Below are 16493 nucleotides of genomic sequence, written 5' to 3'. Positions count from 1 at the left end.
AGGCCGGGGTGTATTTATAGAAAAGCCTCTGTAAGGCCAGCATCTTTGGGTGTTCACAGGCATTCCAGAGTCATTCCAGACCACAAGACCCGGGCTGAGCGAGAGAGACGACATCTGTGCACAGACACACTCGTACATGAATCTAATCCGTTTGCAATCTTAGGATGTAATGTGTTAATATTTCATATAAGGAGCTGTAGTACATCAAATAAACCCAGTTGCAGGACAATTCGTTAAGGGTTCAAGCGTGTATTGTAATTGTTAGAATGGTCACGGATGAGCGATTTCCACGTAAAACTGATCGTGCAAACCAAACCGTAAGTCGTAGAGACTTGAAACTTGGAGGAATGGCAGTACTCACACCACCTAAGACGTGACCGAGGCTCGGCCCAATCGGCCTGTCGGGGGTGCTACAGCGGTTAAAAGTACCAAATCACTCATAACTCCTAAACCGTCAGTCGCAGGCTCAAGTGGCTTATGTCGTTGGAATCAGATTTGATCGTGAGCCTGGCATTTATGGCAAAACCTGCTTTTGAGAACTAGTCATAGGTTTTTCGCCCAATCAGAACCAAACCAGTGCAGAAAGATTCTCTGGAGAGTGAATATCAATAATTATGAAAAAAAAGTTGAACTTTCAACTCACCGTCGCAAAGGGATGCCAAAACATTTGAAGGGGGCAGGGTCACTTTTAGTAAAATTCCCTATAATTTTACTATAAATCTTATTTACTATAAATCCCTATAAATCTTCACCAAATTCGGAATACTTATGTAAGAGCTCAAGCTGAGGTCACAGGAAATCACGGAAACTGGCCACTTGGTGGTGATATAAGAGGGAAAAACATAAAAATGGCTATAACTAGGCAACCATTTGTCCTATCAACATGACAATCGCTGTGCACGGTCTTGGTCCAAGGTGCCACAAGAGTCTATGAGCATAATAATAATAATAATTCATTACATTTATATAGCGCTTTTCTGCTTTTCTAAGCACTCAAAGCGCTTTACAAAGGATGTTTGTGTATCTCCAAAAAACATGGCCACTATTGGCCGATGAAGTTTGAGCACCTATTAGACAAGGTTAACGGAGGCTGATCGGAACGAAACTCGGTGGGCCTGTTTGACTCACGGCCCCAAAGGTCAGTGACAAATTTGAAAGAAATCGGCCACTGGGAGGCGGTATCACATTTTTTGAGGTCGTAAACGATTGTACATTGTGCAGTTTTCTGCACATACACGCGATATTCGTATCTTATGATATACTTCCTTGTTTCAAACAACTTTGCCTCTAGAACCACTGCTGCCAATCAAACCATTTTTATGATTGAGAAGATGTGAAAAACCTAGTTTTGTGAACTACTCCTAGGTTTTTTGCTCAATCTGGGAAAAAAACACTGCAGTGCAATTCTCTGGACTCTCTAGGTCAATAATTATCAAATACATGTTGAAATTTCCCCTTTGAGAAGCTATAACAGGGTGCTTGAGAAAAGGGGAATGTCCAAATATACCCAAAAGCCTATAAAGCCTAAACGATAACTCAAAACTTCACGAAACCTGCTGAGCACATGTGACAGGTGATTCTAAACAAGCATGCAAAATTTTCAGGGAAATCCGACCACAGCTGGCGCTGTAATAGAAATACGATGATTTTATAACGTTTATGACTACCGGTAAAACATTTGGATTTGCCAAAAATGCCTTTAAAATAATTGATTTAGGTGGGTACAGGCTTGCTAAATAATATCTAATGTCTTTTTCCTTATGTGCTTTAATAACTACAGCGCTTGAACCCCGGTAATCGCTGCATGCAGCTATATTATTATTATATTTTTTTTTAAATGTATTGTTTATTCAAATAAAGCAAAGACAAGAGTTTTCAGGTCATAATTGTTTTGAATGATGTCTACAATGAGACAAAGTAACAGCATTATTATTTGATGAAGGCAGCACAAACTATTATTTATTTCACTTATTTGACTTTATTTTTAAATTTCAAACATTTCATGGACTGAGAACTAGAGTTAACGAGGTTTGTAATGAGAAGTGTATTAATACCAAACTGTGAAAAAGACTGCACTGCAAAACAAAATTTCACTCAATATAATACCTGGCTTTCAGATCTTATTTTTGGGATTGTGGTAATGGAATAGTTCAATTTTATTTATTTATTTATTTGACTTTCTGTAGCTGTTAGGAAAGAAACATTGCTTAAAACAAAGTGCAGACACACAAACACACACATATATATATACAGTATATATATTATACATATATACTGTATGTATATATATATATGTATATTTCAGTCATGAAACTCTAGATGGCGCAGGTTTTAACGTAACTGATGATATCCATCACCATGCTAAAATCTTCAGAGAGTTGTCATGATTGAAATATATATATATATTATTTATAACTAAGTAAAATAACACCCTACAAGAAGCCAATCAGAGAGTGAGTGAGCAAGAGGATGTAAATGTGTTTTATGTAAATTATTATCTGCAGACACATCCATAATTTAGAATTACTCATCAACACTATGACAAATATATGCATGTACCCATCTGTTGGAATAAATACAGGTTTTATAAATAGAACATGTTCTCTGCAGCCATAATCTAATAATTATTTAGATAATAATAATAATAAAAAACAATCATTATTTAATCCTCCTGAGGCTCTATAGATGCTCTACTCCAGTAACCGCTGTCACAAAAGACCATGTCATTTCACTCCAACTCACAGAGCCCATTTACTTGATTCAGAAACAGTGCTTCAGTCTGACACTGCAGTCGCAGGAAGGCCCGGTGATGGACGGTTGAGTTGAGCTAGTGAAGCGAAAGCACTGCTGAGGTGTGTGTAGGAGTTGAGGAGGGTGGAGAGATGCCACGAGGCGTGACGTCATCGCTCACAAAGCCTGCTGGAGAGATGCTTTTGTTGTGTGATATTTAAAGCCGAGGCGGTACTGGGCGCGCAGGTCGGAGAGGTTCTGGGAGGAACCGCTGGGTGTTTCCAACGGAGGACGCTTGAGGACAGAGAAACAGGGACTGTGAGCGTGTGCGAGTCAACGTGCCAGCTATGGGCCCAATGAAGTCCAAATATAGGCAGGAACCGCAGGCATCAAACTCACACACTGTACAGTAGGCACATATCTGCGGTCAGAAGCCGTCTGCAAATCTGAAACCGGACACGATGACATCATAACCTCAGAGTTGGCTTCTCTGCAGCTTTGGGCCTTTTTCTGTGTTTATTGCACTAGAAGCAGCGCAGAGAGAGATCCACCACACCCAGAGCCACAACAATCACCAACATCCATCACATTACACTGCAGATGCTATGAATAGCATGTTATTGTAGAGCGGTTTGTCATGGGCTGGTTTATGGTGGCTTGTGATTGAAAGCAAACACTGCTGTCAGTCTTCTTAGACCCCCACAGAACAGAATTCACAGCAGCCACTTTCACAGTCTGTGGGTCTTCCGTCAGAAACACCAGTGAAAATACAACATTTGAGAATAGTCTCATTGAAGGAATCTCTGCTTCGTTCGTAGGTTCTAGTCAGAAAAGAAAACTCTGCTCTGATTTGTTCATCCTCATGTCGTTCTGTGGTGCGATGCATTAGGACAGATTCATCAGAGTGGGGTATTTTCAGAGAAGGACTTGTAGGAACATAGTGCATAGATCACTTTTATGGTATTTTTATGCTGTGTGAGGGCGACCAAATGATACACTGTTTCTGTTTAGGGCTGAGCTACTCCTTAACTATAGCATGGCATGTTTATAGCATATAGAAAAACTGTATTCTTAGAGTCGGAGCATGTTTCCATCTTTGCTTTTCTAATGGAGCAGAAAATACAAATGAGGAAACTGAGATAATATTATTACAAGCAGAGAGCAACAGCAGCATAGGGAAGATGACAAAACTGATTAACAGCTTCACTGATTCTCCTAAACATCAATGAGATGAAATGAGAGAGCAGAGATGAGTCTGAAAAGAAAACTCATATTCTCCTTCAGAAATCTGACGTGTGTCTCTTCTAGAGTTTGAGAAGATCTCGACAGATTCTGCTCAGATTTGCTAGGGTCGGTCAGAAGTCTGATGACCTGAGCTCTGTACGCAGCTGATTTGGCTCAGAGCTCGATGATCAGGGGTTTGAGGAGAAGCATCTCAAACAGCATCTGCAGGCATGATAAACGTGAATAAACCAGACGCTCTTGACAGCAGCACACTGTTTGTCTGCTCTGTTTGGCCACAGATCAACACGTTCAAACACAGCTGCAGAGCCACGTTTCACTCGATGGCCCAGAGCATGCTGGGAAACAGAAGAAACACTCAGGATTCAGTCTTCTCTACACGGATGAAGACCGATGTCGCTCATCGCCGCGCCTGCCGTTAATCCGGCAGCATTCCACAGAACCGGACGGGAATGTTTGCAACAGGAAAAACTGGGTTCGGTGAAACCAGTGACCAAACCCTCTCTTGAGCAACAGCAGGAATGAGAAACTGCTCAGGGTTTATTCACAGCATGAGAACTCATCTCTCATCATGAGCATGACCATGACATCCCAGGATTCATAGCGCGCTGCCACACTGCAGCACACAGCATATACAGAACATGGATAACGTCCTACAGCATCTGCCAAACATGCTGCGGTACACAACGCACTCAACTCCTGCTGATTGAGTCTTTGTTCTTTCTGTATTTATGCAGCAGAACAGGTCATGTGACAACACTGAGGCACGTCTGGATAGAGGTCCTTCATCATGTGAAGAAATCACTAACACTTTACTTCAAGCTTTTATGTAGAATGCTGCATCATGAAAGCTTGTTAAAGGCTATAATGCATTATAATTATTCATAATGTGCATTGTAATACATTATATCTTGTAAATACACTCCCAGTCAAAAGTTTTTGAACAGTATAATTTATGTTTTTTAAAGAATTATCTTCTGCTCCCCAAGCCTGTATTTATTTGATCCAAAATACAGCAGAAGCACTACAATTTTGAAATATTTGTACTATTTAAAATAACTGCTTTCAATTTGAACATCTTTATTCCTGAGATTTCAAATCTGTATTTTCAGCATCATTACTCCAGTCTTCAGTGTCACATAATCTTCAGAAATCATAATAATATCCATTTCTGCTGCTCAAGACACATTTCTGATTATGCTGAAAACAGCTGAGAAGAAGAGTAGAAAGTTCAGAAGAACAGCATTAATCTCAAATAGAAATATTTTGTGATATTATGTCTTTTATAACTTTTGATCAATTTCAAGCATCCTTGCTAAATAAAAGTATTAACTTCTAAAATGTATTTCTAAAAAATACATTATACTGACTGCAAGCTTTTGAATGGTGTAGAGTATAATGTTACAAAAGCTTTTTATTTGAGATAATACTGATCTTTGGATCTTTCTATTCATCAGAGAATCCTGAACAAAATGTACTCAACTGCTTTAAATATTGATAATAATAATAATAATAATATTGATAATAATAATAATAATAATATTGATAATGATGGTGATAATAATAATAATAATAATAATCAGAAATGTTTGTTGAGCAGTAAATCAGTATATTATTATGATTTCTGAAGATCATGTGACACTGAAGACTGCAGTAATGATGCTGAAAATACAGCTGCAGATCACAGAAATACATTATAGTTTAACAGATATTCACACAGAAAACAGCTGTTTTAAACCGTAAATATATTTCGCAATTTTATTGTTTTTGCTGTATTTTTGATCAAATAAATGCAGGCTTGGAGAGCAGAAGAAAATTCTTTAAAAAACATTGAAAATCTGACTGTTCAGAAACTGTTGACTGCTAGTGTCATTTTAAAATGCATAGTGTAACAATGAACTGATAAATGTTATAATGTATTAACTGTGGTTACAGCTATTCACGAGATTGTGCAATGCATTATAAGACATTATAATAATTAATGTATTATAACTAATTTTATAATGCATTATACATAAAGGCTAAAGTGAAGTAAAGAATTGAATAAGTAAAGAATTATTTAACATTTGCATTTGGCATCCCCAGTTTGGTGAATAACAGTAAACAGCCTGCAGTATGCAGTACAGTATGAGCAGTACAGTGTGCTAATATCCAGGATTGTCCAGCATCAGTCATCACACAGCGGTCAGAGATCTGCAGCACATGTGCTTACCTCATCGTCTGATCAGCGCAGGGTTCGGATCCAACAGCACCAGCAACCCAGAGAGAAAGAGAGCAGAGAACACACATCAACACACTTCAATATCAAACTCACTCTTAATAATGCAAACGAGACACAATAATACCGGAGTCTCAGTGAACGCAAGACTTGAGTCAGGATTGCTGTGGCGTGATGATGGACACGGTTTTCCTTACGCAAGCTGATTTTACGTGTTAAACCTTCACAGATGGAGAGCACATGCACAACACATTTGTCTCCGGAGCTTATAGAGAGTCCTTTACACTACTTCATAAAGAAAAGAGGATTTTAATCAAACAAGAACAGGAGAAAAGGATCTGCTTTATTTGTACTATATAGAATAACTGTGTTATAAGCAGCACAATCCTATTCTTGGTGTTTTGGTGAATTGATGCAGTTACCCTAGATTACTTCTTTCTTGCATAAGCACACAGTGCATGACCTGTCAAATAAAGTGTAACAAGTAATAAGTGTGAAAGCTTCTCTTGTGAATCCTCCAGCACGCTTGCCCTAGAGACTATCTCTGTAAACATAATTCTGTTCTGTTTCTACAAACCACAGAATGCTGCTGCTGTCTGCATGTGTGTGTGTGAGTGTGTGAGTGTGTGTGAGTGTGTGAGTGTGTGTGTGTGTGCGAGTGTGTGTGTGTGTGTGTGTGTGTGTGCGTGTGAGTGTGTGTGCGTGTGTGTGAGTGTGTGTGTGTGTGTGTGTGTGAGTGTGCGTGTGTGTGTGAGTGTATGAGTGTGTGTGTGTGTGTGCGTGTGTGCGAGTGTGTGTGTGGTGTGTGTGTGTGTGTGTGTGTGTGTGAGTGTGTGTGTGTGTGTGTGTGAGAGTGTGTGTGTGTGTGTGCGTGCGTGTGTGTGAGTGTGTGTGTGTGTGTGTGTGTGTGTGAATCTGCAGTCAGATGATGCTGAGCTCCAGTCATCGATGGCACTGACGGCCTCCAAATCAAGCCAGAGCCCATTTCTGCACTTCTGACTCAGATCTAAGCAGAGACGTGATTTGTGCTAGCCTCGATCTGGCATCTGACCGCAGACTGTTGATTCAGCTGCACTTCAGAGAAGACCCCAGTCCAGCAGGAGGAACGTCTCAACAGCTTTAATGCATTAATGAGTGTTTGACTGCAGTAATGATGACTGTGCTCAGAAGAGAACACTAGCATGCTGCATCAGCTGCAATACTCTCAACACTGCTAGTAAACAGTGTGTAAAACACTCATTGAGTCAGCGCAAACGTGTTGCTTGCACAGGAGCGGCGATCCTGCTGGACCGAGCGGCTCACAGCAGCGTGACTACAGATGGTCAACAGTTAGTGTGCTTCCTTTTTCCACTCTTCTCTCCACAGGAGCGTGACGCAAACACCTCTCCTCTCTGGAATCTGATCACAGAGCTCCGGTAACACCTGATCATGTGCCGTATCAACAACACGGTCCCTCAGCGTCAGGGACTCAACACACTCACTGCAGGAAAACACCACATCAGACAGCGCTGGGAAGCTGAATGCAACAGGTCACATATTACCCGATTTAAAATATAATAATTAGTGTAAGTATTCCAATTACTTTATTAAAGTATTGTAACTGATTACATTTGATTATTTCTCTTAATTTGTGATGAATGTTTGCAACTGTCATTTTGAAACATGTAAAGCAGGCAGGGTATCATTACAGTATTACTCAACACTGATTACTGTCAGACTGTAACAATCCATCATCTCTTCAATAAACATGATCATCATTTCAGTTTAAAGCACAGCGACACACAATCAGACTTCAGCAGCTCTTTTTACCTGGAGATCGTTCTGAGGATAAATACAGATTCAAAATCATAAGATAGAGTTTAATAGCTAGGATTCTGTTTCTGAAATCAGATCTTTGCATAACTATGACAGGAAACACTGATATCTAACAATGCCTTGCGAAAAACAGTTCATCTTAAAAAATAAAGCATATAAACCCAAAATAGGTAATGAAAGAGTAACTGAATGAGAGTGTGTCCTATTCTGTGTCCTAAACTCCTGAAATATTGCTGTCTCATATTTTAGAGCAGTCAATGCAATTTATGAAAGAAATCAATCAAATCTGTGTATGTGTGTGAATATATTCCGATCTGAATATATGTAATCATTAACATTTTCATAAGTAACTGTAATTTAATTACACATTTTTTTCTCAGTAACCATCACTGATTAGTTACATCTATCTTGTAATTAAATTGCCGAATTCCGTTACATGTAGCTAGTTACTCCCCAACACTGGCAAACTAACATAGTATACCCAGAGAGCATCTCAAACGGCTTCCTCTGTGTCCATGAATCCGGGACACCTAACTCTGTTAAGGGAACATAGTGAGTAAAGATGCTCCCTGCTATCATGGTGCATTGTGGGTGTTTTTAGGGAGTGAATGTTTTAATGCACTGGAAGCTACCCTATAATGCCATGGGAGTTGAGGAGCTGGCAAAAAAAACTGAAAGAACAATAGCTTACGGCTGATGAAATATGTCTGGAATGTATTGATAGTTAACGTCTACATACCTGAAGAACATACTTCACTCACTACACCACACACTCTCAGCACACACCACATCTCTAGCGCAGAGGAAGGATGTGCTGTGTGACATTATTTCATAAAATCATGATTTACTGAAACTCAGTGTCCTGAGTACTTGTGTAACATGTTTGAATGTTATATACTGCAGTGTTCTGGCTGGTTGCTAGGGTGTTGCCAAGTAGCTGTGATATTCCAGCTGGTTGCTAGGTGGTAGCAAGGATGTTGATAGCTTAATAATAATAGGTTTAAATGTAAAGTCACTGTCAAGCAAATATGCGCTTGAGGCTGTGTGTGTCTGTTCTAACTTCACCCATGTAATAACTAGTCTCTCAGACTTCACCCGTGCAATAACTAGTCTCTCAGACTTCACCCGTGTAATAACTAGTCTCTCAGACTTCACCCGTGTAATAACTAGTCTCTCAGACTTCACCCGTGCAATAACTAGTCCTCTCAGACTTCACCCGTGTAATAACTAGTCTCTCAGACTTCACCCGTGTAATAACTAGTCTCTCAGACTTCACCCGTGTTATAACTAGTCTCTCAGACTTCACCCGTGTTATAACTAGTCTCTCAGACTTCACCCGTGTTATAACTAGTCTCTCAGACTTCACCCGTGTTATAACTAGTCTCTCAAGCTTCACCCGTGTTATAACTAGTCTCTCAAGCTTCACCCGTGTTATAACTAGTCTCTCAGACTTCACCCATGCTATAACTAGTCTCTCAGACTTCACCCGTGCAATAACTAGTCTCTCAGACTTCACCCGTGCAATAACTAGTCTCTCAGACTTCACCTGTGCAATAACTAGTCTCTCAGACTTCACCCATGAAATAACTACTTCACCCATCTTATAACTAGTCTCAGACTTCACCCACCTTATAACTAGTCTCTCAGACTTCACCCGTGTTATAATTAGTCTCTCAAGCTTCACCCGTGTTATAACTAGTCTCTCAAGCTTCACCCGTGTTATAACTAGTCTCTCAGACTTCATCCATGCTATAACTAGTCTCTCAGACTTCACCCATGCAATAACTAGTCTCTCAGACTTCACCCGTGCAATAACTAGTCTCTCAGACTTCACCCATGAAATAACTACTTCACCCATCTTATAACTAGTCTCAGACTTCACCCATCTTATAACTAGTCTCTCAGACTTCACCCACGTTATAACTAGTCTCTCAGACTTCACGCATCTTATAACTAGTCTCTCAGACTTCACCTGTGTAATAACTAGTCTCTCAGACTTCACCCATGTTATAACTAGTCTCAGACTTCACCCGTGTTATAACTAGTCTCTCAAACTTCACCCGTGTTATAACTAGTCTCTCAGACTTCACCCATGAAATAACTACTTCACCCATCTTATAACTAGTCTCAGACTTCACCCATCTTATAACTAGTCTCTCAGACTTCACGCATCTTATAACTAGTCTCTCAGACTTCACCCACGTTATAACTAGTCTCTCAGACTTCACCCGTGTTATAACTAATCTCTCAAACTTCACCCGTGTTATAACTAGTCTCTCAGACTTCACCCATGAAATAACTAGTCTCTCAGACTTCACCAATGTTATAACTAGTCTCTCAGACTTCACCCATGAAATAACTACTTCACTCATCTTATAACTAGTCTCTCAGACTTCACCCGTGTAATAACTAGTCTCTCAGACTTCACCCATGTTATAACTAGTCTATCAGACTTCACCCATGTTATAACTAGTCTCTCAGACTTCACCCGTGTAATAACTAGTCTCTCAGACTTCACCCACGTTATAACTAGTCTCTCAGACTTCACGCATCTTATAACTAATCTCTCAGACTTCACCCATGTTATAACTAGTCTCTCAGACTTCACCCATGTTATAACTAGTCTCTCAGACTTCACCCGTGTTATAACTAATCTCTCAGACTTCACCCATGTTATAACTAGTCTCTCAGACTTCACTAGCAGCATCTCCAGACAGCACACACAGGAGCAGAGCTCTCTGATGGAGCTCGTGGAGAGGTGAGGTGTTGATCACAGACCAGCGCAGAGTTATGGTTATGGTTATAGTTATTACACTGACAGATAAAGGCAGCAAGTTAAACCATTGCGAACACTTCATGCTTCTAAAGTAACTGCATCAGAAAGAGTTCTGGACTTCTGCCGGTGTCAGTCACACTCAGGTTTGTTGGTGAAGCTCTGGATGAGAGCATCAGCTCGGCTCATGTAAGCGGTTTCTCCCGCAGGAACGCGACGCGATAACGCCGCGTTTGAGACAGAAAGGCGTCACTCACCGTGGCTGAAGAACGCAGTCCTCAAGCGGCTGCTGACAGTCGAGTTTTCCATCGCTCCTTCCGTCTTCTAGAGACTCCTCTGTGTGAAATCCAGCGACTAAAGGACAGACGGCTGGAGTTTGCTTTAAATGCAGCTCCGCAGCAGGCGTGACGTCACGCGCATGCACAGCCTCCCCGCTGACGTCACGCGCGCCGTCAAAACAATCGCACATGGACGAGCCGAGGAGCGTATGTATGTCTGATGTTCAAAATGTGCTAAAGAGGCACATTTCAAAATACCTCACAAAATTGACCCATGTAAGTAGCTCTTTCAAAATCCATGGACATTGATAATAACGCACACGAGGAAGATTTGTCTCAATTATTTGATCATTTGTGATTTGTCTTTTAGATTACAAAGAAAAGTTCTCTTTAAATGATGTTGCACTTATTCACACAAGCAAAATGACGTCGTTGACTTTTTATATTTTTGCAAGGTAAATATTATAGCCTATTCATAAAGAGACATTTGCGAAATGCATACCGAAATGTAATTTATTTTTATTAGAAAAGGAATCTTTGAAAAAGTCTCTAATGCGAATTAATAACACAAAGAATGGGATACTGTTAGATTTCATGGAGGATTTGATGTTGTATATGAGCACATTATATTTGAGTCTGTTCAGATACTAAATGACCATCACCCTCTCCTTGCTCTTCAAAAATGAATTAAGTGACACTCTTATGATATATGATAATACATTCTTAAACTGTGTGTCATAAATCAACATCTCAGGAAAATGTGATGGGGTTTCAGATCAAAATATGACTCTGTTAGGAAACAGGAAGTTGATTTCTGACCTGATATGAGGACACCAGGACTAAAAGCATGTTTATTATGCATTTTGGCAGACACAACAAATGAATAGGGAAATACATTATATTTCAATATTCCTATGAAATATTATATATTATTAGGAAAATCTTGTCATTACTCCCATTATTACACTTATTTTTTCATTCGGCTACATGTTGCCCCAAAACACATTAATATGCAAATTAGAGTAATTTTTTTATGCTCTAAACAATGTAATGACATGAAAAAATACTATTTTTTGTCCTAAATTTTTTTTTTCCGGCTCTCAGGAGGCAAAGGAAAAAAGAAGAAAACTTGAACTATTGTTTAGTTGTTTGTGTTTTTTGTCTCTCTTCTTTTAAATGTCCTACAGATTAAGATTGTTCTTCTTTTTTGTGTGTATCTGGATTTACTTGTCAGAATTTTCTGTAATGTTCAATAATTTCTGCATTAAAAAAAATATAAAGTGGACGAGCCAAACCCGCGCTTCATTCCTCATCTCCCTGTCAGGACAAATGCATGGCAAATATAATGTAGTCATGATAATACTATATGAAAAAAACTCAATCTTGCTATTATTATTGATTATGATGAAATTTTCATGACACATGAGTAAATATTCCCATATTCTTATTAGCTAAATACAAAATAAATAGTAGCAAGTAATGACTAATGTTTTAATCGCGTTTCCCCTGACGTTACTTAAATTACGATGTTAGTCAAGGTTTCTTGCATGTCTTTCATGAGCATTTCTCTCTCTCTCTCTCTGGGAAATAAGCAGGCTGTTTTTGGCAATGTGCAGTAAATGTGCGACTGTAAATGAGCCCTGCTGCCTGAATACATGACACATTGTACTGCCACTGTATCCAGAAGAGTCCTCATCAGCTGAAGACCTCGTTAGTGGATATGAAACCCTGCATGAGTGAGTGTGAGAGAGGACAGAGACCGCAGCGTATCATCAGGAGCATCACTTTATTCTGTCCTGAATCACCTCCGTTCACCGCCAGTGCGTTTAAAGTGCAGAGTCATTTTCACAGCTTCAGTAAAAACATTAAATCACAGGAAACCGTAAACCTAAAACATCAAACTGAACATGGAAACGTGGAACATATAAATATCACGAGAACAAAAGGAAACCTGATTGAAACAGGTAAGCGATGATGACATTAACTCATCCGGCTCAGTCGTTGGCAAGGCTAGCATAAAACAAAGGCACAGCAATGTGGAGAGGTAAAAAACCATGGCTTCCAGAAGGAAAAGCTGCAGCATTCTGTCACCAGATGGACTTCTGGCTTCCTCAGCACGTTCTCACTGATGCGTATGAGCTTGTGAACAGATGTGAAGCGCTCTTGGACAGCAGCGGGACCCTGAGCTGGACGTCTGTGAAGTGCTCGTGTCCAGCCGCAGACTCCTCTAACGATGCACTCTTCATCAACTCTCTGTAATGGCTTTCATAGTCATATGGCTTTTTGTTAATGGCAATACTGAGATCGTTGTTATCCAATATGATCAACAGGGCTCTAATTTATTATCCTAGTAAACCAAGCCGGTGTTTGTCTGCGTGGAAAGCAGTAACTGGCTTGAGGTCAGCTAGACCAATACACACAGTATTAACCAATAGCCATACATCTGTCAGAATCACACTGATGGTGAACTCCGTCGGTTCACGCCAGCTTCGATGAGGTGCTTTATATGAGTAACTGTGCTGGGATCAGACGTGCATCTGCTGCTCGGGGCCCGCGGCTCCATCAGGGATGAGCATTCACACCATCACCAAACCAAAGAAAGCAGCCGCTTTCACACATAGTGCAAATCAAAGCATTCCAACATTTCAGAAAAGAGAAAATAGTGGTTCTATTCAAGAAGAGCAAAAAGAGGCTGTTTTTGCTTCTTTTTTTGTTTCGTCTGTACACGTGCTTTCCTGGCGGTCCTCCTTTGTGTTTTCTTAATATCATCTGTTGATCTGTACGAGAAGAGCTGGATCAGTAGCTGAGCACGGGACAGTGACGTATGCAGAGCATCCAGAGAAGATATTTACACCAGCGGTGTTGTGTAAAGCTGAAGCTCCCATGAGGAGACACACACGATGGTTTTTATGGTTTATGGGGACTCTCCATAGGAGTAATGGTTTTTATACTGTATTTTCTATCACCCTACAGAAAACTTTCTGCATTTTTACTTTCTCAAAAAACTCACTCTGTATGATTTATAAACAGTTTAAATGACAGGGAAACTGAAAATGTCCTCATAAATCACCTATTTGTACCATTATACAAATTTGTGTCCTCATAAACCATATAAACATGCACACACACACACACACACACACACACACACGCACACACACACGCTCCGTCCCACATGCGGGTCTAAAATCCGGCTCTGCCTTCCAAACACAGGCCTGGGAACAAACTGCTCCAGATCAGTCCAACAGTACCGAGCGCTCTGATTGGCTGAGATCACCACAAACCACAGGAAGTCCTGTCAACTCGACGAGACTCACCCCCAAATCAAAAGAAAGAAATCAGAAATCCGATTTTGCACAAGAACATGAAGCCTGTGAAGATTTTTGAGAGAAATCACCATAAAATACATTCATTACAACAAATACTAACGTGATGCATATTTACTTTACAATTTAAATAAATCATCATTACAAGAAAAGGCTTCATTGTTTTATGCAAAACACATTTATACATGTATTTTTGATTTGGGGGAAAGAGGAGAGTCAATCCCATGAAGCTTAGAGTTGCCCTGTATGATGTTTTACGTGTCGGACACGGACAGTTCGTTATTTTCCTGATCTTGCATTTCAGCAAACATCCAGATGAAAGTACGCTAATGCGCAATCACTATACAAAATAATGTCTGCACATATACAATGTGTCAAACATTTACAATATAACTCTATTTACTATTTACACAGCAGGAAATGCCTGACATGAGGACTATTAACGCGATGTACCCAAGGAAAACACAGATGATGCTCGAGTCTCATGTGTTCTGGTGCGCTCACATCTCATCGAGCCTGAACACCAGAGTCAGAGCTTCATCAGTGAGACATGAACGCGTGGACAACAGCACGGCAGACGTGCTCTGAGGCTCCTGGATCTGCTCCGCTGTTACTCTGGGTGCGTGTGGAGGCCGTTCCTGCCGCTCGAGTGTTTCTGCCAGAAGTCCTGATGAATGACCTCCAGCTCGGACACCAGATGAAGGCCCATCTCCAGGTGCATCTTCAGGTTCTCCAGCCACGACTCCAGCTTCACAAACGGAGGCCTGCAGAGAGCAGACACACGTCTATCAGCACACGTTCACTCTTCTATTATTTTAGCTTTGTCAAAACAACAGTAATTACTTAAAAGTAACTAACTATCCAGTTATATACATATCGTTTATATAAATGTTTAAAGCGCTTTATTTACTGAGGGGATGCTGTTGGTCTACTTGTAATAAAAGTAAAATACACAAATAACATTTTGAGTATCAACTTGTATTTCTGAATAAATAAAGTGAAGTGAAGTCACATAATGCGTAAGTATGGTGACCCATACTCGGAATTCGTGCTCTGCAGTGAACTCATCCAACGTGCACACACACACACAGCAGTGAACACACACACACACAGCAGTGAACACACACACACACAGCAGTGAACACACACACACAGCAGTGAACACACACACAGCAGTGAACACACACACAGCAGTGAACACACACAAACACCGTGAACACACACACACACACAGCAGTGAACACACACACACACCGTGAACACACACACAGCAGTGAACACACACACACAGCAGTGAACACACACACACACAGCAGTGAACACACACACAGCAGTGAACACACACACACAGCAGTGAACACACACACACACACAGCAGTGAACACACACACATCAGTGAACACACACACACACAGCAGTGAACACACACACACACACACACACAGCAGTGAACACACACACACACACACAGCAGTGAACACACACACACACACAGCAGTGAACCCACACACACAGCAGTGAACACACACACACAGCAGTGAACACACACACAGCAGTGAACACACACACACACACACAGCAGTGAACACACACACATCAGTGAACACACACACACAGCAGTGAACCCACACACACAGCAGTGAACACACACACACACACACACAGCAGTGAACACACACACACAGCAGTGAACACACACACACAGCAGTGAAAACACACACACCGTGAACACACACACACAGCAGTGAACACACACACACCGTGAACACACACACAGCAGTGAACACACACACACAGCAGTGAACACACACACACCGTGAACACACACACACAGCAGTGAACACACACACACCGTGAACACACACACACAGCAGTGAACACACACACACACACACACCGTGAACACACACACACACAGCAGTGAACACACACACAGCAGTGAACACACACACAGCAGTGAACACACACACACCGTGAACACACACACAGCAGTGAACACACACACACACACAGCAGTGAACACACACACACACAGCAGTGAACACACACACACACCGTGAACACACACACAGCAGTGAACACACACACACAGCAGTGAACACACACACACA

The 16493-nt window shown here is 40.8% G+C and overlaps 2 protein-coding genes across 5 annotated transcripts in view; both read right to left on the bottom strand.

Moving 5' to 3' along the window:
• LOC306854102 (septin-4) overlaps positions 1–11220 on the bottom strand; it is a 67711-nt gene extending 56491 nt beyond the window's left edge. The window contains exon 1 of the mRNA XM_079391928.1: positions 11032–11220. The gene's annotated coding sequence lies outside the window, so the exon portion shown is untranslated. The remainder of the gene's footprint in view (positions 1–11031) is intronic.
• A 1603-nt stretch (positions 11221–12823) lies between these two features.
• LOC306854015 (LIM domain kinase 1-like) overlaps positions 12824–16493 on the bottom strand; it is a 78342-nt gene continuing 74672 nt past the window's right edge. For all 4 annotated transcript variants that reach the window (XM_079391793.1, XM_079391795.1, XM_079391794.1 and 1 more), the window contains one exon: positions 12824–15146. In XM_079391793.1, coding sequence (XP_079247919.1) covers positions 14993–15146 — 154 coding nt within the window. In that variant the 3' untranslated portion in view covers positions 12824–14992. The remainder of the gene's footprint in view (positions 15147–16493) is intronic.

This window comes from Barbus barbus (assembly GCF_936440315.1).
Source record: "Barbus barbus genome assembly, chromosome: 34".
Taxonomy (NCBI): domain Eukaryota; kingdom Metazoa; phylum Chordata; class Actinopteri; order Cypriniformes; family Cyprinidae; genus Barbus; species Barbus barbus.
Note: the sequence above shows the minus strand (reverse complement) of the source record. Positions and strands in the feature narration are given on the sequence as shown.